This window comes from Malania oleifera, chromosome 9, assembly GCF_029873635.1.
Source record: "Malania oleifera isolate guangnan ecotype guangnan chromosome 9, ASM2987363v1, whole genome shotgun sequence".
Taxonomy (NCBI): Eukaryota; Viridiplantae; Streptophyta; class Magnoliopsida; order Santalales; family Ximeniaceae; genus Malania; species Malania oleifera.
The window spans coordinates 94,335,371-94,359,426 of record NC_080425.1 but is presented as its reverse complement, the minus strand read 5'-3'; the positions used below and the strand labels follow the sequence as shown (position 1 = coordinate 94,359,426).

Genomic DNA, 24,056 nt, shown 5'->3' with positions numbered 1-24,056 from the left:
AGAACACGCCAGGTGCCGCGCATCTGCTGCCCTCTCCGGAGCAAAACGATCTGCCTCTGGTACTCCGGTCGATACTTGTGAGTAAACTAGAGAGCCATTTGGATTTCGCGCCATTTTTCTCTGGCGGACTCTCTCTCTCTCTCTCCCTCTCACCCCCTGCAGAAACCCTAGCCTGTCCCGATCCTGTACAATCAAGTTAGCTAGGGTTTCACCGAATACTTAGCTCTCCATTCCATACATTCGGAGCTGGCGAAGATCGTCTGCCATGGCCGAGCCTCGCGCTAAGCGCCGCAAACTCGCCAGGTTCGAACTTTGAATGCGCGTGCAGATACGATGTTGGATCTCTGGATTTGTAGATTTATCTGTTAGTTCACTGCTCGCATAACCATCGTTGTTTTGTTTAGGGTTTTATCATTTCTGTAGTTATGTTAACAGTTAATGGTCTTGAGTGGTAAACACGTAGTTTTATGCTTGCTGTTAAAACTGGGGATGTGGAAGAAGAAAAGAAAAAGAAAAAAAAATGAAAAGAAAGTAGTGCTTTGTGCTTCTGTGCTGCTTTGATTTTGAAACACACGATCTTGCAATTTGTTTCCTATTACCTGGTGGAATCGAGGAAAAGAAAGGAAAGTAGAATCGTTCGGCCTCCTTATATGGAAAATGATAATTACTTTCTATTTCCAGATTTTCAAGAAATTAAAAAACGCCATTGTTTTCAAGATTTCCATCTTTGGAAACTTGGAGAACATATTTTATGCTGCGTTTGGGAGCATGGAGTTCAGGGGATGGATTTGGACAAAATTCAATATAATTTTATAATTAATTTTTTCTAAATCCACACATCCAAATGTAAGGCCTCTCCCAAGCATATAGTTGATTTTTTTCTAACTTCTCCAGATAAATACTGATAAACTGGACAGAAATATGACAATTTTTAATTGGAAATGGAATGGAGAATGAAAACTCTGTTCCAGAACAATATTCTGTTTTTCTGTCTCGACATCAACCACTTTTACTATATATATTTCTCCAGTGTCAACATATTATAAAATACTGAAGTTTCTGTCGAACTATATTTTTTTTAAAAGAATATTCCTATCAACATATATTTGGTTGCTGAGGTAACTGTGAAAAAGGGAAGCAAATAAAATATTGATTTATGTGTGGTGCATTCCCATGGTCTTACAGAAGTTGATTGCACTAAAGCATCGTAAGTTGAGATTTCATTCACTTGTTCATTCACTATTTCTTTGTGTCTTTTTGTTTATCTTTGCCACCAGTTTTAATTTCCATTCTTCGTGCTTTTTCTTAGAGAGAGAGAGAGAGCGAGAGAGGCCGGTGGGAGTCTATGATCTCTTTCTCTCTCTCTTTCTCACTCTAAATATTTACGTTCTTATTTTTTGCTTTTAGAGGGGAAGATGATTACTTTCCGGGAAACATAATCGAGATTGAGCTCCATAATTTTATGACATTTGATGACTTGAAATGCAAACCGGGTTCTCGTCTCAATCTTGTAATTGGGCCAAATGGATCAGGGAAGAGCTCTCTTGTGTGTGCCATTGCCCTTGGTCTTGGAGGCGAGCCTCAGGTTAGTCGGGTTAACAATCAAAACTAATGCTGAAGATTATTGTTTTTGAGATTTAATAATGACTGGAACTTCCATTATTTGCAGCTACTTGGGCGGGCTTCAAGTATTGGAGCATTTGTGAAACGTGGAGAGGAGTCTGGTTATATTAAGATTGTCTTGAGGGGGGACTCTATGAAGGAAAATATCATTATTATTCGGAAAATAGATACGCGCAACAGGTCCGAGTGGATGTTCAATGGTAAGGTATTTAAGACTCAACACACAATTCTTTTACTTCTGAATCGTTGAAGTAAAACTTCTGCATACTGTTTTGAAGCTAGCGATGGTGGAGTAATTTACTCTCATTACATTGTTCTCAGTTGGTTTGGCATCACATAGTTATCAGTTGGTTTGGGTGTGCAAGCATGTGTGTAATGTCTATTCTACCTGTGTTCTTTTGTTTATTATTGACTATTTTGTTAAAGGATTTTTTTGGTTCACAATTGCAATGGATGTAAATTGATTTATTCTCTGGATAATGGCTTTGCTTCCTGTCTGCTCACATTGCGATGCTTTGATCTTGCTTGACTTGGTGCATTCAAATTTCAATGTTGATTGAGGAAAGAACCACGAAATTGAACTGCTTGTTATTTACACCTGATTTAATGACTGCAGGCAAAGTGGTGCCAAAGAAAGATGTAATTGAAATCATCCAAAGGTTCAACATCCAAGTCAACAATTTGACTCAAGTGAGTTGTGGATATTTCTCTCAAAATTTGAAAGTGACTATATGCCTGGTACGCAAGAATGGAATGGGGTTGAATTAGTCAATTGATTTTTGCATACTTTTCATTTTCCAAATATTTATCCCATGCTATTCCTGTCCCATTCCATTCCACAGACCAAACATAACATAATTGTTGTGACACTGACATCTTATGCATGATGTTTTCAAATTTCATTAAATAGTTGCAAAATTTGCTTTCTTTGACATGTATATGGGTTGGAATGTCTAAAACACTTACTATAAAATAATGTACTTGTAATTGAATTTTTGATCGCATAAACATATGCTACAAATGCAGTTACTGAAAATTTTCAACAGAGATATACATTTGTACACCTTCAATTGGAGGCTATATTCTTTATTTCTTTAATTTTATTTTTATTTCTTTAATTTTATTTTCATTGTTATTGTTGGAAAATTGAAAGTAGGCAATATAATAGAATTGTGATATTTCACTTGCATGATGAGAATGGAGACATTTCTAATATGGCAGTAGGCGTGTTGTAACACGGATCTTACTGAAGTTATTGAAAATCAATAATTACAACTTGCAAAAAAAAAAAAAAAAAAAAAATTCCAAATTCATAGTCAAATGATTTGCTCTTTTAATTCAAAGCTTGTCTTGCACATAGATCGACGTGAATCAAGTGCAGCAGATTGGATATAATTTTGCTAATTTTATTGGAAGATTTTGATTTTATGCTATGTTGGAAACTTGCAATACTATTTCAAGTTGTATCCAACATAGCATCACTGTGTCCACCAAGACACTTGTTTCTATGATTTCAGAAGTAGCCGGCTTTGTTAAATTAGCGCTTTGCCATTAAATGTGCATGTTGTTGTTTCTTTTTACTGGTAAAAATTATTATTATTTTATGTATCTATGTTTAAAAATAATAAGTATATTGTTTGACTGTAACCTTTGGAAATTCAAAGCTCCAAACATGATCTGGAGTTTAGGATTAGACTTCTTGAAGCGCGAGTAATGATCCTCACCTGTTGGTATCGTCATTATGGTCTACGAAAGTATATTTTCGTTGTCAGAGCATTTCCTGGTGCTTTAAATCTTGTTTAGTAGCTGATATTTTGCTGATGCTATTCTGGTAAGTTTGTGGCTAGCCTTTACCAAACACCTAGTAAAAAAGATTTCAGAATCCAGAAACTTCTAGAAGCTTGTGACATGTTTATTTATTTATTGAACGTGTCAAATTTCTGATGTTGCAGTGCTCAATTGCTATCTGGTTTTATTAGGATTATCACTGGCATTCCTTCATAGAAATGAGGCACTTGTGGGGAACATGCAATTTGAAGTGTTACATGCTGTGTGTAACACACCGGAGAAGTTAATATGCATATGAATGCCACTCATTCTTAGTGTGCATGATATTTCAAATGAATTTATTGCTATTTGAATGCATGCATTTTTGACTATGCATTTGCGTTAGGCCTTCATCTCTGTTTTTAAATATATATCCTGTTTTTTTTCTTGTTTTATTTATTTATTTATGTTTTTGTGGGTCGGGATGGGGGTTTGAGGGTAGTTTTTACCACAAGATAGGGTCTGTGAGTTTGCTAAGTTGACTCCTGTGCAACTTCTAGAAGAAACTGAAAAAGCAGTTGGTGATCCTCAATTACCAGTCCAACACCGTGCTCTCGTTGATAAAAGTAATGAGTTGAAGAAACTTGAAACAGTGAGTTTATAAATTCTCCTTCCACTCAGTTCCGTATCTGCAGCTTCTAAATAAAAATTATCACTTATTTTAAACTATGTTTTTAACTCTGTGTTAGACTGTTGAGAAGAATGGAGAAACTTTGAATCAGCTGAGGGCTCTTCACACTGAACAAGAAAAAGATGTTGAGCGTGTTCGCCAAAGAGAGGAGCTCCTAATGAAGGTTTTTTCCCCACTTTTTTGTTGTTTTACTATTAATTATCAACTGAAGGATTTGGGTGCAGATTTTATTGTCTTTTGCAGGTTGAATCTATGAAAAAGAAATTGCCGTGGCTGAAGTATGATATGAAGAAGGCTGAATATTTGGAAGCTAAGGAGCAGGAGAATAATGCAAAGAAGAAGTTGGATGAAGCTGCTAGAACTTTAAATGATCTTAAAGAACCCATTGAGTATGCCAACTAGATTTCACCATAATTTTATTTTGTGGGTCCAAATTAAAATTAGTTTTGTTTAAAAATATATAATTTGGTTAAAAGCTCACTTTTTGAAAATTTTATCATGTTGAACCTTTGTATCTCCAGTTTAGAGTGACATTTTACCTTGATCTTTTGAGGCTGGCTTGCATGTCATCCTGTATCTTTCTTAAATTTGGCGTCTTATGTTCTCTCTGCTGTTGCTGGGGTTCCTCATAAGCAGTATACTTGGCATCAGTTCAGTGTTATGGAAGTGATTAATTTGCTTTTGGTTGTTCTTACTTTGTAATTGGTCTTCATGAATTTTGATTGATGCAATTTTGCTATACTGTTTGCATTATTGATGTTGGATTTGTACGACAAAACACACTTTATATCATTTGATGAATAAGGGAAGCTTCTTTCACAATGAATGGGTAATGCGCTGAAGGTTATAAATAAGTTGGTAATGAGCAAGAAAGATACGTGGAATGTATATTTTCTAAGCTTCCTTGCAATTGCCATCCTAAGCAAGATGCTAAGAAGAGGGGAAAAAATTTATTAGCAGGGGCAGGACTTTTAACCTGCCTTTATGATCTCCTATGAGAAGTTTTCCTGCCCTTGTTGGCATGTTCTCTGATGCTGCTTGTTTGGAGATAGAGGGAGGAAAAAAGGGAGAAAGGAAGAGACGTATGGAAAATAATTTTTCTTTTGTTGAAAATCCAAGGAAGGGGAAAAGAAGATAGAAATTGGATGTTTTCTTTCCTTCAGAAATCAATATCTAAACTCTGAAGAGACTTGCCGATAAATCGAGTGCTAATTGTTTCTTTTTTCTTAACTTTTCCTCATTCTAACAAACAACAGGAGGGAGAGGGCTTCTTTCCTGGCCTTCCTTTTCTGTCCCTGTACCTTTACCTTTCCTCCTTTTTTTCCTTCCCCCCAAATACCACATTAAGGCAATCATCAATGTTATCTTTAGAAGGGGCTGAACCATGGCTGGCATTACACACGTTATACAAAATCATTGTTATAACAAACTACAACTACAAATTTATGGTCTTTTTACAGTGGAGGTGGAGACGGTTAACTACTCCTGTTCTCTCTAAACCTGAAGCCTCTTTTTTTTGAGATTTATTGGTTGTAAGGATGGCTTAATAAGTAGCTTCCAAGTCTTTTTTGTATGTGCAGCACTACCTTGGTGCTCTTTATTATATGCTCTTACCTATTTTTTTAGAAGCTTATCTTGTTCATATATGAAGTTGTCCCACTTGATGAAAAATATTGTTTTCCTAAGAGCAATCTTATCGGGGTACGGTTGGTTCTGTGAAATAATATGGGATGGAGGTTGATCTGGGAAGGACAGCCGCAGGAATGGTGTTTTCTGGTGACAATTTTGGGGAATAGGGTTTAGGTTGGATCACACTCTGATACCATGTTAAGATTTGATTACAATGAATGACCTAACTCGAAGATAGGTCTGTCCCTCTATTTATAAAACAAATTAAACACATGCTAATGACAATAACACCCTTACTAACTCTCATTAATTAGCATACACACTCAATGATAATAACACTAAAAGACATAAATAACCAACAGTTATCAAGCTAACACTGCAGACCCATTGCATATAAAGAGGGAGACAAAACAGCACAAATGACAAATGAAAAATGGGCTGGCAGCAACTTTTTAGGATACTGGATGCCCCACTGGTGATGGGATCATCCACACCCTACATTTGAGATGGGTTTGAATCTCACTGGCTTCACCTTTAGTTACCTATTAAAGAAAAAATATTGAATCCATGACCTTCAGGTTCCTCCAGTTTCGGAAGGATATCTTGTTCTCCCTGTTCTTTTCTTTTGTTTGCTGTACTAGTCGTTCTCCTTTAATATACTCTTTGTTAATCTAAAAAAACAAAAAAGAAAAAAAATCCATAACCTTATAAAGCTGTGGCTCTGATACTATACCATATTAGTTGCTAGTTGGCTCTAAAAAAATCAGGTTTTTGGTTTACAATGTATATGATGTCAATGCCCTTGCTTGTTCTCTCTCTCAACCTCTCACACACCCCCCTGGGCCCTGGCCCTAACCAGAAGAAAACCCAAACCAAGTTTCCTCTGTTTTTCATGTTCCTTTTATTTTTGTTTTAACTTGTCAATTGGTTGCAGGAAGCAAAAGAAGGAGAAGGCAGTGTTCGATACGAAATGCAAAAAACTACGGGGCCTCTTAGATGGAAATGATAAGAGACGTAAAGAACTCCTTGATAATGCAATTCATTTGGTATGTTATGAGTGTGAGTTTTAGTTAGAGTGCTTTTACGCATTGTTGCAATTGTGATTTTTCTTTAATGATTCTGATATTCATTCAAATCAATATAGGGAGTGCAAGTTCAAGGTAAATACAATGAAATGGAAGAGTTGAGGAGGCAAGAAGAGTCTCGTCAACAAAGAATCACAAAAGCTAAAGAAGATGTTGCTGCTGCTGAACTAGAACTGGCAAACTTACCTTCTTATGAACCTCCTAAAAACGAAATTGTAAGATATTTCTACTTGTTAGTAATTTAGTTTTGCTATTTTATTTTGGAAATCTTGATAAGGATAGGTATTAGATTTCAGCCTAGATATATGGCTGAGTTGCTTGTATTGATGATCTGTAGATATGTTGTTAATGTAATGTTTTATTGCTATGAAATTCAATTTAAAGCTTTGTTTGCTTGCCACATGATTTTATTATCTAACTTTCCTACTACTGAATTTACATTGCTCTTAGGAAAAATTAGGTTCTCAAATTTTGGAGCTGGACTTCTCTGTAAAACAAAAGGGGCTACAGAAATCAGAGAAGGAAAAACTTCTGGTTCAAAATAGAGGAACTCTAAGGCAGTGCCTCAATAGGTAAAGTTCATCTAGTGGATATGATGTTTATCTATATGCCTTCCTATCTTTTATTGAATGCTTTCTCTGACTTGAGGGATTCTTTTTAGGCTGAGTGATATGGAGAATACTAACAATAAACTATTGCAAGCATTACATAATTCTGGGGCTGAAAGGATTTTTGAGGCATATAACTGGTTGCAACAACATCGCCATGAGTTAAATAAGGAGGTTTATGGTCCTGTGTTGCTTGAGGTGCATGTTGAAATTCAGATTCTTGTGTTTCACACACAAAATGGATATGTCTATTTTATTCTTTTATAATTTGTCAAATATGCAAATGCAGGTCAATGTCACGAATCGAGTTCACGCAGACTACTTGGAAGGTCATGTGCCTAATTACATATGGAAGGTATTTGCTAGTATTATGATTCTGCAGCTTTCTTCTGTTCTTTCTTTTGCAACCCTCCCTTGTCATGACTGGATTTGTCTTGTTGTTCTCTAGGGAACCAATGTCAAGAAGGGCCTTGTGGACAAGCCCATAATTGGATCATGGACCCTTCTTAGGGACCTTCCTTGAGAACCTTAGAAAATTCACTTAAGATGGTTGAAACTTATCCCAACCTAAGTTGAGGGTGTTGGGTCAAGTAGCCACTTGAGGGGATGGGTTGGATTGGTTTGATAACAAGAAATTATCTGAATTTCAATCAAACCCAATTCAGTTGCTAATAATCAAAGAACCATGTGCAAGATATGTGGTGTAATTGAAGAGTTGGGGATAAGAATGATACAACCACTTTATGGTGGTTTGGCCCAAATTCATTCGTGCTTATGTCCTCTCCTCAAGGCATCTTCTTTAAATTTCAGTAATCCATGACTTTATTGATTACATACAGCCAATTCTCTCACGAACTTTTGGCAAATGTTCGTACTAATTTGTGGATCGTAAGAACTAAGAACCCATCGGTGCTAAAAAAGATGGTGATTCCTTGGATTTGGACCAAGTGAAAGAGCCACCCATGGGTGGAAGATCAATGAGGGCATTCACATTGATGAAATAAAGGAACTCTTTCATGCAAGTTTTCTTTGAGGTTCACTTGCTTCCTTATCCTTAGCATGTAAAATCATATTGAAGTTTTTCCTGATGACACAGAGAGCATCCCAAGTGCTCATTCCAGAAGATCTGTTTAGAGGGTCCTTCACCTAAATCATGTCACTTGAAATTATCTTTTGGGTATGTGAACATGCAGGAAACTTGGAAGGAATTTAAAGAGTGATCCAAGATTTCTACCACTTCATGCTTCCATAAAACAAGAACACCCCCTGCATTTTTAGTTGCTCCAAGGAAATTCCACTTGCAAGACTTACGCCCCATAAGTTGTTGAGCATAATCTGATCCATATATGCAACTTTGGTTTCCTGAAAGCAAATAATGTCTCCTTCCATTCTCTAAGAGATCCTGCCAACTTTGTCATAATTCACTAAAAAATTCAAGTTTTTTCGTGTTCCCTATTTGTATCCATTTCCTACTATGGACGAAGGTTTTTTTTTTTCCTTTTAATATGATAAATTCTCCTTCTTATCGTCTCTTTTTTCAATTTCTTCGAAGACTTAGGGCCCTTCTTCGAAGCCTTCCAAGGACACTATTATTGTTTTACAGATCAACTTCATTTTTTGGAGAACCCAATCCAAAACTTTTCTTTGAAACGCCCTTTGAGCACCTAAATTTCAAGGGAGGAGGGAATAACTTTGATGACTTTGACGCTGTCTTAGGAGTTAGAACTATTGTAAAGAAATATTCTTTTACCCGAGACTTTGGGGACTCCAAACAAGTTATCTTCTCCCCTTTGAGGCTTGTTGGTCTGCAAGAGGGGTTCGTACAATGGAGGAGCTCTAGTCTAGCACAAGCAAGGGCCTAAAGATCACTTGCAGCTTATTAGCACTGCTTGGGCGGGCCTTCGTAAAATTTGAAAAAAAAAAAGAGGAGATAGGCTGGCAAGGGGGGTAGGGGGAGAGGATTGATTATTAATACGCAAGGATTGACACTTGTAGAGCCCAAATAGAGGCCCACCCCGAGGTTCCCAAAGGAAGAAAAAATGTCTGGGCAAGTTTGGCCTTGAAAATTCAAACTAGCAGTCAAATGAGGCTAGGTATACTTTGCTCTCCTTCCTAACAACACCCTTGAAGGAGCACATGGCGCCACTTCTCTTCACCATCCTTAGCTTATTGTGTTTCTACATAGCAAACAAAGTGACCTCAATGAGCTATTGCAATAGGGACAAAGAGAGCTCTAACCTCTTGAGGATTGGTGTCAAGGCTACTCCAAGAAGTTTTGTGTCATACAATGTCTCCCTTCTCGGTGTGGAGACCCTAGACTTTCTTTTTAGAGTAGAAATCACTTGTCTACCCAAAGTAGTTGCTGAAGATGAGATTTTCACTAATAGATTGAGTTGAAGCCCTTTGGAAAAGCTATGTTCCTCCAACTGCTATTGTTAGTCTCCATTACGGCTGTGAATTCACAAAACTTGTTAACTTTGAGTTGAAGCAACAAGATTTTATCCTTGTTCCTTACAGAATCAGGAGGACCATAAATCTTCCTAAATGGCGAGGAACCTTGAATCCTGCCCACCTGCAAGGAATTTGAGATCTTCCACACCCTTCGATACTTTTTGACTCCGAGGAGATCAATGTACTCACTATCATGTAGCTGGTCGAAGGTCTTCCTTTCAACGACCACTTGATCGCCTCACGTTGCTCGCATGAGAGAGTTAATTAGTAAAGATCTTTGAAGAAGAGAACAACGATGGTCTCTAACTTTGTGTAGTGGAGGAAGGAGACCATCACACTTAATGTTGGTGTATGGCTTGGTCAAAGGTGGTTTTGTGGTGTGTGGGCAGGGGTCTCAAAGGTGTCTCTGGTAGGCAATGGTGGCATCTTAGTGGCTGGGGATTGGGGGCTAGGGTTTGGGGAAAGTGGGTTGGGAGGAAATGGTGAATACTGTAGGCATAAGGAAGTGGGCAATGATGATGATCTTTTTGGTTGAAGATAGTTGCATGAAAGGTAGTGCAACTAGGCTATTCAAGATAATCTTGTTTTGAAAGATTTTCCAACAACTATTTCCTTGTACCATATTTTTCCTAAAGTTTTTCTTTTGATAAACAAAAAATCTACTAAGGAAGAAATTTTAGTACAGGGAGGACAAGATAACCCCAAGTGAAAAGTGGAACTAGGAGCATCTTGCACAACTAGCTTGTACAAGAGAAATTGCTCTTCTAAACTTTTCTCAATAACTTTCACTTTGACAGCATTCTGAATATCTTTCCAGTGCTTCTCCTTCTGGCTAGCTTTTCAGCCTTGGCTTTTAGATTAGTATCTTCTTGCTGGCTGAGTGTCTAGTAGTTTTGTAGCATTAAATTATGAGCATGATAGTTGCTGGTTGGTGATGCAGTAGCTTTAGAACATTGAGAATTTACCAATTTGCTGGTGACTCTGGTCTTTTCCTTGCAGTCTTTCATAACACAGGATTCTGGTGATCGGGACTTCTTGGTTAAGAACATGAGGTCATTTGATGTTCCAATTCTTAATTATGTGGATGGTGAAGGCCGCCGCAAAGAGCACTATCATATTTCTGAGGAGGTATGCAGTGGGCATCTGTTTGGAGCTCTGAATGCATTCTTGGAAGAAACCTAATTATTTTATTCTTGTCATTTTTTTTATTAAGCAGATGAAGGCACTTGGCATCTGTTCCCGGCTTGACCAAGTTTTTGATGCTCCAAATGCTGTCAAGGAGGTTTTGATTAGCCAATTTGGGTTGGAACATTCAGTATGTTGCCAAAGCTTCATCTGTCATTTTTGTCTTTGATTTATTCATTTAATCGTTTAAATGGTTGTGCAGTCAATAGTATCAATCTCCAAAATTATTCTTGCTTGTTCAACTTGTATAATTTATTTATTTTTCTCAGTATATTGGATCAAAAGAAAGTGATCAGAAAGCCGATGAAGTTTCGAAATTAGGAATTTTGGATTTTTGGACTCCTGAAAATCACTATAGATGGTCTATCTCTAGATATGGTGGTCACATTTCAGGCAGTGTAGAGCCAGTGAATCACTCACGTCTTCTTTTGTGTAGTATGTTATTGTAAACCTTTATCTTTATTTCGTCAGTGTATAATCCAAATATATTGGCATAGTTTGAGCTGCCAGACTTTTTACAGGTGTCGATGTTGGGGAGATTGAAAGGCTTAGGTCCAGGAAAAAAGAGCTGGAAGAAAATATTTCAAATATGGATGAAAGTTTAAAAGCACTTCAGAATGAGAAGAGACTCTTGGAGGATGAAGCAGCTAAGCTTCATAGACAGCGTGTAAGCTGACTTAAGTACACATATTTTGTCTTTGCTGCATATGCTGATACAATTATGTTATAAATCCCTTCCCTTACATTTGTGCATGTGTTATGTGTATACTATGCATCTTTAATTATATCATGTTCTGCAGGAGGAGATCATCAACACAGTGCAACTTGAGAAGAGAAAGAAACGTGAATTGGAGAACCTTGTCAGTATGTATCTCATAGTTATCTGACTGCTTTTATAGTGCATAGTTTAGCATATCTACATGTTAAAAATCTCTATAGGGATGTTTATTTTTCCTTAATCTTTTTTGGTGACAAATCCTTCTGTTTGGTTTTAGATCAAAGGAAGAGGAAATTGGAATCTGTGGAGAAGGAGGGTGACCTGGATACTGCTATGGCAAGGCTTATTGATCAAGCTGCAAAATTGAATAATCAGCGTTTCCAGTGTGCAGTTGGAATTAAGGTGATGATTCCACATTTTGGGAAGGTCGTAAATTTATATTGCCATGGGAGGTGATAACTTTGTTCTGAAGTTTACCTCATGACTAAGTGTACATTGAAATCTAGTGTAACAATGTTCATTCCTTTTGAATAATATGTTCAATTATTGGTTGTATATTTATTAATTTACTCTTGTTTGTTTTGACAGAAACTACTCATTGAAGCTGTTTCTCACAGACAAAATTTTGCTGAAAAGCACATGACATCCATAGAGCAGGATGCGAAGGTGCTCACTGGGTTATAGTTGTTAATGCTGGTCCATAATTTGCTATTTAAAATTTGTCATTGACTCACTTCTCATTTCTATTGATTTTGGTCCAAAAATGGTATTAAAGTTTTAGAACTCATTATGTTGTAGTGTTGTACATAATGAAAATCAGTTTCATTCTAATTAATCGTACTGCCTTGCCAAATAATAAGGGAAAATCGCCTTACTAATCCTCTATTTGATTATTGAATTTTTTATGGAAGTTAGGGGTAAAAATTTGGATGTTGCACTTTCTTTAATGTTAGAATTGACAAATTGTGCTTTTTCTGTTCTTCCTGTTAGATGAACACTTGTTTCTTTAACAGTATTCTTTTCTATCTGGAAAATGTTAGAACTTTCACTTGTTTTGGTCAATTGGGAGGCCCATTGGGTTGGAGATGTATAAAGAGGGGTAGTCCATCCCTCAGTTGAAATCCCTTCTCACTCCCTCCCAAGGTTAGAACTCGAGACCTATATGGAAGTCCCAAGCTCTAACCATTTTGATGTCTCCTGGGGGATGAACTTCCCCTTTAGCATATGCATATATACATGTGCATGTGAGTGCGTGTGTGCGCACATCTCTGGATTTGATAGGGTTTTTTGTTTATTTTGTTTCTCTTGTTTATATTTTTTGTAATTTAAGCATGAGCTTTAAATTTGAAAAGAATTGTTCGGTTAATCTCCTTCTTGATTTTTCAATCACTTAGAAATGTGGTTGAGAATCTTGCTGTGAGTTCAAAAATAGTAGCTTAGTTTTTTGTCTGTTTCCGACTCATGACAACTTTGGGACTAGATTTGGTTTTTGGGGAATCTTGCAGTTTTTTCTTCACAATGACGGTATGTATTTAGGTAATTGGATTGAAGCTTTGGGTACTGATCTCTATTACCTGAACCCATTGGTAGATGCTTGCATCAGCATGACAATGTAGACACTTGTACAGGACGTGGCAGTGGACTTGAACATTGGACTGGCCTGGTCTGGTTCAGGCAGGGCCATGTTTGGCTAGGGCCTGACCCTGCTTTGCCCAGGCCTCAACTCATAAACAATATATAATAAAATATTAAAACAATGTGTTTTTCCTAGACCAGTGTCAGATAATTTTCCTATTTCGCTAGTCTAGCAAGGTCAAATGGGGTCATACTCCGCTTAGGGTTGAAAGCATGTGCCTCAATCATCAACCTTTTCATTCTTTGATTAGGACTTTGGAACTCTTGGAGTGAGGATGTTGAGAAGGAGTGAGAAGGAAAAGCTTAGGCGTAAGGAAGTGTTTAAGAAGTGGAATGTGGAAACTATGGCGATATTAGGGCTAAAGAAGTCTAGCATTTTAGAAGAGGTTGATCTGTTATATAGGAAAGAGGAAGAAGGGAGTTTGATAAGTCTGAGAAGGTAAAGAGCATGTTGCTGAAAAATGGGTTAGAGGAGGTGATTTTAGGGAAGGGATGAGTTGGAGATGGAAGACAACATTTAAATGGGTTATAGAGTGTGACCGCAACTCAAAATTTTTTTTCATAGGTTTGCTAGTGGAAAGATGAGAAGGAATTTGATTGGGGAATAGGAATTTTAAGGGGGGGCTTGAGGTTACTTTTAATTCTTATTGATAGCTAATAAGAAGACAAATATATTTTTTTCAAGCCTTTTTAGGGAAGAGGATGGGTGTAGGCCTATGTTTGAGGGTTTGGAGTGGAGTCTTATTTCTAGAGACTAGCTGATTTGGTTGGAGATGCCTTTTTAGGAGAGTGAAGAGAGGGGAGTGGTGTTTGGAGTAGAGAGGAATTTGCTCCAGCTCCAGATGGTTTTAATATGGTTTCTTTCAAGATTGTTGGGATGGGATTAGGGAGGATTTAATGAAAATATCTATTGAGTTCCATTTTATGTGATTTGGGTCAAAGCATTAACTCTAATCATTATTTTGTTGCCTAAGAAGAATTGGTTGATTGCAAATGTTTTTTGGCATATCGGTCTAGCTAGTGTGTACAAGAATACTGCTAAGGTACTTGTTGATAGACTCAGTTTAGTGATTGGAGACACTTTCTCAGGCTCGAGTGCCTTTGTGGCTGCTAGGCAGATTGTGGATGAAGTGACAAAGGGGGAAGGGAGGGCAATTGTGTTTTGACTGGATTTTGAAGAGGCTTATGATGGATATGGAAAAGGTTTTGGAGAGAGATGGCATGCTTGGATGAGGGGATGCTTGTCTCATGCTTTGTCATCATCAATGGAGAACCCAAGCCCTGGTTTAGGGCTTTGAGGGGGTGTCAAACAGGGGGATCCACCTTCACCCTTTTTTTGTTTGTTACTGTGGTTGATTTTTTGAGTAGATTGACAGATAGGGTGGTGGAGAGAGGTCTTATGAGAGGATTAGAGTATGGAGTGCGGGATAGTGGTGTATCATCTTGCTGATGACATTTCTTTTTCTTAGAAGATTTGTAAGTCTTTTCGAATGTGCTAACTATCTTGTAACTTTTTGAGTGGGTTTCAGGCTTGAAAATAATTTTTAGGTAGCTGGTATTAATTTAAGTGAAAATAGGTTTTCATATTTCGCCTCTTTAGCTGGGTGTGATATTTTAGAGGGCCTTTCACTTGTGTAGGTGTTCCTTTGAGGGGTGGGGGTAATCCTGGTCTATTTATTGTTGTGCTCCTGTCTAAGTGACTAGATGAGTGGACGGTGTCCTCCAACCCACACCCCACACATCCCCACCAACCCCAACCCCCTCCCCCTTCACCCCGCATTTTTCCTTCTTTAGGAGGCCTTGTTACCCTCTTTCAGGTTTGTCTATCTAGTATCCCTCTTTATCTTAAGTCCATTTTGAAAGTCCCTGTAGGGGTAAGGAGTTTGAGAGAGTCATGAGGGTCCTTTGATTTGGACTGGGCAGAGGAAAGATCATTTGATTAGCAGGAAGGTTGCTTGTATGGGTAATAACTTTTTTTTTTCCTCTTTTTTAAAGTATGTATCATAAGGTCTGCATTTATGCAAAAGATCTATAATAGCAGTTGCTTTCAGCATTTATTGAAAATATACTCTCATATTCGAAGAAATTAAGAATATCAAAGCATTTTGAACACATGTTATTTCCAATGTCCTTGCAAACTTAGCTTATGCCTTGTCTATGGAATTTCTACTTCTAAAAGTAGAATGATCATAATGTATGGGTTTGAAAGCTTACAAAAGAAAATTTGTTATTAACGTAAAGCAAATGACAATGCAAAAGTTTTTATGAATTGAGAACATGAAATAGACAAGGAATAAGCATTCCCAAATTTCTCCATGGGATTGTTTATTCCTATCCTATTCCATGTTGGATGGAATAACACGAGCTTTTGCATTATTGACCTTTCCTTATATCCATATCCAATTTTTATTAGATTCTCATCTTACTCCATTCTATTCCTAGGAATAGGCATTCTACAAATCAGACCTAGCTGTAGGATATTGCTCCTCTACATAGTCAAAATAATTGCTTCAAGTATATGTATTTTATGTTTTTTATGTGATTGTCATATGTACATTCATTCATTCATACAGTTACCTACATGTATATATATGTACACGCATGCGCACACATGCACCCATTTTTTTTAAAATAATTATAGAAGGCAAGCCTTGACCCTGATGGTTGGTAAGGGTGTTCAAATCATAGAAACAACCTTCCCAAATGTGGAGTTAGGTCGCATACATCATCCCTAGACATTTGATTGGCATGCCAGTATTGCTCACTAGGTGTTGTGTTCTAGATTCATGAATTTGACAGCACTCTGCCCACACACACTAGCACGCATGCACACATTTAGCTGCTAAATTCAATTCGATTTAATTTTTTAATTTTTTTTCTGTTTTTTTAGATTAAAGAATTGGAAATTAATATGAAGCAGCAAGAAAAGTCTGCATTGCAAGCTTCCATGCACTTTGAGTATTGTAAGTTGGTGTAATTTATAAGTGTTGCTAGTTTCTTCTATTGCTGAATGTTTGTTGAAATTTTCGTTGTTGCTGTATATTGGTTTGCACTTTGCATTGTTTTTATTTTTATTATTTCCACATTGCATTTGTTTTTTTTTAACAGTAGTTCTTTGTTTTGCTTGTAATCAGGAGTATCCTCTTGATACATGTATTGAAAATCTTTTCAATAGCATTTCTTGATGTATGTAGGAAAATCCTTCTGTGAATAGATATGTAGCTGCTAGCTTGTAATGCAAGGGCTGTGCAGGAACTGGAAATTTATTTCTGAACCTTCTTTAGCATTTTACATTGAAAATCCTGCACAGAGGTAGGCTCTATAAAGTACCTTTGTAGGTTCTAAAGATCAGGAAAAGTCCTTAACTTACTAGGCAGTGGCTAATTACCTTAATCTTCTGCTGTCCTATATGGCTGTTTCTGCATCCTTGCTGATTTTTTGTCAAGCCAGTAAGGAGGAGTGAGCTAGTTACTGTTAGGGGCAGTAGAAGGGGTAGGGGTAGAGTTAAAATAGCTTGGCATGAGATAGTGAGTAAAGATTTAATAGCCCTGAATTTGTTGGGGGAAATTGTCCATAATTGTGTATATTGGCAGAAAATGATTCATCTAGCCGACACCACCTTGTGGGACTTAAGGCTTTCTATGATGCAGTCTACAAAATGTTGGGAGTAAGTTTTCATTTTCGTTATGAATTATGTGTATTCACATAGATGAAGCAGGGAAGTTGATTGTCATATCCTTGAGGTAATTGGGAATGAAGCATTAGACATGTGATATGGACTTCAAAATGTTATTAGTCCATAGAATGCTGCAAAATTCTTCTTACTTCTAATCACTGCTAAGAATAGAACCGCTGAATGTACCCTTCCTCCCTACAGCTGTTTGATTAAAGGAGGCGTTAGGAGGACTTCTTGTTCTCCTTTTCTGTATTTTATTCTCCTTTCTATTTTCAATAAAGCTTCTCTTTCTGTCAAATAAATAAATAAATAAAAATAAAAGGAGGCTTTAGTTGCTCAAATATGAGAGAACTATCTCATTTAAAGGTTACGGGAGGTGTGGAGAGGTTCAGCTTTGTGGAAGTGCAGGTTTTTGGCTTTCTTGTGGGGTATTTGGTAGGGGAGAAATGCTTGTGATTTCACGGGGAAGAAGATGTCTGGCTCTATGCTTTGGGATAGGATATATTATATGGCATCACTCTGGGCTTTCCCAGCTCTGGTTGTTTTAAGGGGTTGAACTTCTTCAGATCTTTTGTGTGATTGGATGACAGACTGTTTGATGTTTTTTCTTTTTGGTTCTAATCTCTTATAAGGAGGTTTCTTTGCTCCTTTTTGTAATTCTTTCTTCAACAAAATTTCTTCTTTTTCTATGAAAAATAAAGGAGGCATTAGTTGTTCCTAGTTTTGGCCCTTTTGAGTATGTTATATGGGACTTTTGAATAGACTAAAATGGTCCTTTTTTAATTGGGTGGTCCTTTTGTAGTGTGCTCAATATTAAAGATTTCTGTTTTATTATTGTAAATATAAAATTGAAAAATTTGGTCATTTTCTTAATTTGTGTAGCAATCTAATTAAATATGTTGTGTACTCAATAAACTGCAAAAGTTTAGGATACTATGATTTAGGAGAATAATTATGCTAAGTTGAGAACATCATTACTTTTAACATCATTTATATTCATTATATAAATTAATGTTATTTGAAACTTCTCAGGAAAAAAATGAATTTTGTTTTGGAACTGCTATGTTAGTTAAAGGAAAGGAAAGCCCAGGCGCAACAGTAAAGTTGTCGCTGTGTGACCTGGAGGTTATGGGTTCGAGGTGCGAAAACATCCTCTTGCAAAAATGCAAAGTGAGGCTGCGTACTATGGACCCATCGTGGTCCGCCCCTTCCCTGAAACCGCATATGCGGGAGCTTTGTGCATCAAGCTGACCTATGTTAAAGCATTCTTGGTATCGCTTTAGAGAGACACCCCTACATAGTATGGGGTTTTATGTGGATTTTTTAGTTAGTTTAAATTATCAATTGTGCACAAGTGTAACTAGATTTGTATATGAATTTAAAAAAAAAAAAAATAATTAGCATGATGAACAATAAATTTAACTGAATCTGTGTCTTACTTCTGGGTGGAATACAAAAAAGATGAAAACCATGAGGACAGACAGTTTCAAAGATGAAGCATGATTCAAGAAGATGTGCTATGTAACGACCCGGCCCTTTACACGGACTCAGGTGTCACTCACATACATCAAATATCTATACCTGTTCAAGATATGGAAACAACCCACCCTAAACAGGGACATACGGGTGTAAATCATACATAATCATGATGTAAATGTCGCGGAAAAACATAAACATCCGATGGGATTACTACTAGCCTTGTACCAAAGTTCACTAATGCATCCATAATTTACATACATTCGGACTTAGAATAATCGTCATATTACAACCCTCCAAAAAGGACTTTCATCAAGTTTAGTACAAAATTTAGATGCTTACGTAAGCTAACCAAAATAACCTCCCTAGTCCCTTTATCTACTAGGACCGACGCACGGACGGACCTAAAAACAAAGGTTATAGGATAGGGTGAGACACCTCTCAGTAAGGAAGAAGGAGTTACAACAGTGTGTGACTGCATACATGCATATTTTCATTCAACATCTGGAATATAAATCAAATATTTTCAATACAGTAATGCATAAGGTATATCATTATTCATATTACAAAATTCCCACATATGTCTTTCGACCATTACTGATTTATCAGATGACCAACAGCAAAATATCCCTATAATCAGTTGTACCCCGTGGCTCAAGTTGTGCACTGGTACTCGTCCAATGCCTTGTTCGTGCAGACACTGCCGAGTACCTACATACGATCCGACTGCCCCCATTGGCCCAATATCAGCCAATGGTTTCACCCTGCAAGCTGACCATCTTGGTACCCACATCTTTTAATACGTGTGGTTGCACGTGTACATCTAGCTACGATATCGTGCCGTATCATATAACAGTAGTTTATTTCAACTCTGCAAAGAAATTATTTTTCAACCCTATATCAATAGTATAGAAAAAATCCCAGCGGGTTCAAACCGGCGCCTTTCCACTCAGTCTACCCCTCTTTGTTTACTGATGCGGCTCGGTGTATCACCAGCCTCTGTTTATCACATTGTCAATATAACAAATTGGAATTTCATTCCTATATTCTATATCAATAGTATAGAAAATACATTCATTTCCATTTCAACATATATCACACAAGTTTGATATAAAAACCCGCTAAATGATAGAAATTCAATATACTTAGTTTAACTGAATAAATAAAGGATTCGAGCCTCTCCTACTATAGTATAAATACAAATAAACAATATTTGTAAAATTTGGAAATCACACGTCGAAATCCTCATTTTTACCAAAAATCGTAAAATTGTCAAACCGGCATTTCTACTCGGTAGAATTTCAAAAATAAGCAGTTAAATCATACATAATAACATAAACTAGTTTTTTAGCGGTCCAGTTTTCCAAAATAGCTGTTGTAATCAAGTTCCCCTTACCTTATACTCGAAATGAAAGTTCGTATGAAAACGGTCCAAATCGACAACCCGAGATCCCGAAAACCTAAAACCACAAAACATAACCTTACTATGTTTTCTACTGCTATCCAAATATCCAATCAAAATTAGGATCAGATTCCTACCTCGATTCTTGGGAAAATCCGAAACTCTCCGAAACGACGATCCGATTCACTAAAAGTGTAGAGTTTCCTCTTCTGATCCACGCAGTACCCTCCGTTTTTGGAAACGAACGGCGAAGGATCTTAGAGAGAGAGAGAGAGAGAGAGAGAGAGAGAGAATGAGAGAGAGAGAGAGAATAAGAGAATTCATAGAATAAATCCTAACTTAGCCCTTAAGTAATCTAAATAAATATCTCCTCCAAGATATTTATATATAAATATCTCAAAATATCTCTTTTCAAAATATATTCTCCAAAATATCTCTTTATTTATTTATTTTATTATTATTATTATTTTTTCTCGGGGTCGGGTTACTACATGCTAAGACTGCAATTCATGGCATTTTGATAGAATACATCTGAGAACAGGTTGAAGGACACGCTGCAAATAATGGAACAGGCTCAATCATAGAATGAGTACTCATGGCAGATTGCCAGACTGGGCGTTGATAATATACATCATAGAACAGGTTGAAAAACATGTTGCAAATTATAAAATGACCACATGTTGCAACCACATAGAATGACTAAACATGCTAAATAGTTGTTAAATGTTTCCACTCATAAAAATATATTGATGATTCATAGAAGTGTTGAGTGATAAAAATGTTGATCCTGCATTATTGAATATACTTCTTTTATTTCTTGGCACTTCTGATGAAATTTAATGTTTCAAGTAAATATATGAAATGTGTTGTACAGATTTATGTTCTTATGTTTATTGACATGCAGTTGCACATTTTGCATCACATAGCCATGTCTACCGTTTTATTGATAATAACTTTTATTCTGAACATGCACAGTTATTAACAGTTTGGGAATTTTCCGTTTAAGTTTTTTGTTCTACTACAAACTCCAATTGTTTTAATATTAAGGTTGAAATTAAAATTTCTTGTGAAAATTTTGAAAATCGGACTCATGGAATTTCTTTGGAATCAAAATTTAAGATCTTAAGTGGAGTCCAATGGTAAGATTTACGTTAAATACAAGCTGTGTTCTATTCATGGGCAGCAAAACTTGCCTTCGAAATTTTTTCTTCCGAAATTGGTCTTCGGCAAAGGAAATACTGCATAATTCTATGGGATTGTGTTTTGCTTGCTCTGCTGTGTAGTCGGTTGGAGAGGAATTTGAGGATCTTTAGGAATAGTTTTCTTCCTCTTCCTTTGCTTTGGCAAAGGGTGATTTCTTTTGCTTCACTCTGCTCTTAAAGGCTGATTCTGTGTGTGGGAGCTCCTTTAACTCATAATCTGTGCGAGTGGAGAGTTTCTTGTCCTCCATCTTGTGTATTTTTCTTGATCTCTCTTAAAACAATTGCTTGTAAGTATTGCCATTATGGGAGCAAATGCATCCTCTGGAATGCATGCTTTGATAGGCTATACAGCCATAGTAGTTAAAAGTGCGCCTCCTTGGCGCGAGGTGCAGAGAGGCAAGGGGTGCAGCGCCTCATCCCAGGTGAGGCGAATGGATCTGTAAGAGTTTCAGAGAGGCGCTGTGAGGCGCACTGATGTGCCAGGCAATGTGAGTTGCGCCTGGAACTTTTCGAACCTGTTAAATAAAGAAATAGCCAGAGCAGAACGAGCCCTAGCCCTATTCAATTCGAACCAACAGGAGAGCCAGCACGAAACCCTTCTTCTTCAACCCTTCGAAGCCCTATGACCCTTCGCGGGTTCGTCTTTGACCCTTCGAACTAGCAGGAGCTTCGTGAGTTTGTCTTCCACACTTCGAACCAGTAGGAGCCCTTCGCGAGTTCGTCAGGAGCTTCGTGAGTTCGTTGTCAACCCTTTGAACCAGCAGGAGCTTTGTGATTTCATCTTCGACACTTTGAACCAGCAGGAGCCCTTCGCGAGTTCGTCAGGAGCTTCGTGAGTTCGTCTTCGACATTTTGAACCAGCAGGAGCTCTTCGCGAGCTCGTCTTCAAGCCTTTGAGCCTTTGTGAGTTCATCTGCTTCAAAGTTCGAACTAGTAAGTCTTCTTCTTCTTCTGCAGCTCTGCTTATCCTTCTTCTTCCTCTGCTTCTTCTTCTTCTGCAGCTCTGTTTATCCTTCATCTTCTTCTTCTTCTTCTGCAGTTTTGCTTCTTCTTCTTCCTCCTCTTCTTTTGCAGCTCTTCTTCTTCTTCTTCTTCAGCTCTTCTTCTTCTTCTTCAGTTCTTCTTCTTCTTCTTCTTCCTCTTCTTCAGTTTTTCTTCTGCTTCTTTTTTTTAAGTTCTTTTATGCTGCCTGCTGCTTCTTCTTCTAATATTACATGTAATTAATTATATAGTTTAATTTAATGCAAGTTTATAACTAATATATAACATTTTTTTTATCCTGAATTTAGCTACTTTTTTTGTAATTTGTTTGGAAATGCAGTATACTAATGAAACTATACATTTTTATGAAATATATTATACATTGCTTTTGCATTTAGGATATCAGGTCTTAAATCTTAAATGGATTCTGGCAATTTCATTAAATTTCCAATTTTGGTATTGAATGTTTTGGCATTTTAAATTCTACTATTACTAGATATTCATATGTTCATATATCAATTACCCCAAATAGGCATTTTACACCATTTTAATAATTGTGCGCCTCACGTTTGTGAGGTGCGCGCGCCTTCGCCTCACACCTCAGCTTCAAATGTCCATTGCGCCTTGGCTTGCCTTGCGCCTTTGACTACTATGTATACACCTCTATTTTTTAAGCTAATCATGGATATTCAAATTTTAGGGTTTGAAATTTGACCCTTCATGTCACGTCCCTATTCTGGCACATGAACGGTGGTGACTACATCCAAAATTCGATGGAGGCAATAGGTCTAGGGAAGAACTTGTTTTGCAAAACTGTCATTTGAAAAGCATCTAATGGGCCAATTAAGAGAGAGTGTTCATTTAAACACAAGGTACATGCATATACTTCATAATGCAACTGAAAAGGTTTTACTTTCACTAGCAAGCTCTTGACATTGGGCTGTGCTTTATATACAACATTTGGCAAACTTGCTAGACTAAATACATATTCGCCAATGAAACACATGCTTTATATTTTTAATGTCTTCTTGCCATCCTGTGGTATATGTCAAAAGTTGTAGTCTCTTGAAAAACTTAATGAGTGAGGGCTTGCCTTCAGTACGAGCTTCAAATTGCTATAGAAGTAGGGTGAGCAAGCACGAACACGGTAGGCATTCTTAATTCTCCCTTATTCAAATTGGATTTCAATTCTTTAAGAAGTGATTTCTTATGTACACTTAGAATCATATTGTGCATGAACAGTCTATTCTAAATAATTTCTTCATCTATAGTTATCACAACAAAACATTCAAATAGCATGCATTTCAACATTTTTTCAACATCATAGTGTTGTTTAAAAAAAGTGCAACTTTTAGCTCAACAAGCTCCAAATTCTAGCTTGGGCAACCACCGCTTAATGTGGAAATACTCTCTAGAGGTTTTGGACCTTTTGCCCAAGGGAGGCACGACCCCTACTTGCTCAATTCTGACAATATAACAGCCACAAACAACATACAATGTCAGCTATTTTATAGCAACTCAATATATGCACACACAAGCTCAGGCATAGAAACTAAAACTACCATCCATATGAGATCAATATCTATCACATGAAAATTTCCCAACTAAAACTAAATATGCAGTTGTAGTAACATATGTGCAGCCATACCAGTAATTAGAAATAATAATCTTCTTGTTAAGATTCAATTTCATGCAAGTTCCTATCCTTTTTCTTAGGAAAAATCTGGGTGAATAAGTGAAAATTAAGAACACTTACCTTGATTTTCAGTGTCTCCAATTTATTTTGAGTTTCCTATGAATTTATTTTTTTGTATTTTCTTCTGATTTCCCCTGAATTTTCCAACTTCCTGCATAGTTTTCTCTTTTCTCCTTCCTCTCTCTCTAGAACTAGGGCGACAGCGGAAATCACTATATTTTGTCTTGTTGC

At 37.0% G+C, this 24,056-nt stretch overlaps 1 protein-coding gene across 5 annotated transcripts in view; it reads left to right on the top strand.

Annotated features, from left to right (window-relative positions):
• Window positions 1-24,056, top strand: part of LOC131164621 (structural maintenance of chromosomes protein 5) — a 50,872-nt gene continuing 26,816 nt past the window's right edge. The window contains exons 1-20 of one of the 5 annotated variants that reach the window (XM_058121944.1): window positions 1-303; window positions 1,408-1,585; window positions 1,670-1,823; window positions 2,240-2,313; window positions 3,893-4,042; window positions 4,140-4,244; window positions 4,325-4,470; window positions 6,645-6,756; window positions 6,855-7,010; window positions 7,246-7,367; window positions 7,457-7,601; window positions 7,693-7,758; window positions 10,854-10,982; window positions 11,071-11,169; window positions 11,309-11,474; window positions 11,561-11,706; window positions 11,840-11,903; window positions 12,035-12,159; window positions 12,346-12,423; window positions 16,283-16,355. In XM_058121944.1, coding sequence (XP_057977927.1) covers window positions 266-303; window positions 1,408-1,585; window positions 1,670-1,823; window positions 2,240-2,313; window positions 3,893-4,042; window positions 4,140-4,244; window positions 4,325-4,470; window positions 6,645-6,756; window positions 6,855-7,010; window positions 7,246-7,367; window positions 7,457-7,601; window positions 7,693-7,758; window positions 10,854-10,982; window positions 11,071-11,169; window positions 11,309-11,474; window positions 11,561-11,706; window positions 11,840-11,903; window positions 12,035-12,159; window positions 12,346-12,423; window positions 16,283-16,355 — 2,326 coding nt within the window. In that variant the 5' untranslated portion in view covers window positions 1-265. Of the gene's footprint in view, window positions 365-1,407; window positions 1,586-1,669; window positions 1,824-2,239; window positions 2,362-3,892; window positions 4,043-4,139; window positions 4,245-4,324; window positions 4,471-6,644; window positions 6,757-6,854; window positions 7,011-7,245; window positions 7,368-7,456; window positions 7,602-7,692; window positions 7,759-10,853; window positions 10,983-11,070; window positions 11,170-11,308; window positions 11,475-11,560; window positions 11,707-11,839; window positions 11,904-12,034; window positions 12,160-12,345; window positions 12,424-16,282; window positions 16,356-24,056 lie in introns of all 5 variants that reach the window. The other 4 variants (XM_058121942.1, XR_009139297.1, XM_058121943.1 and 1 more) reach the window with 4 other exon arrangements.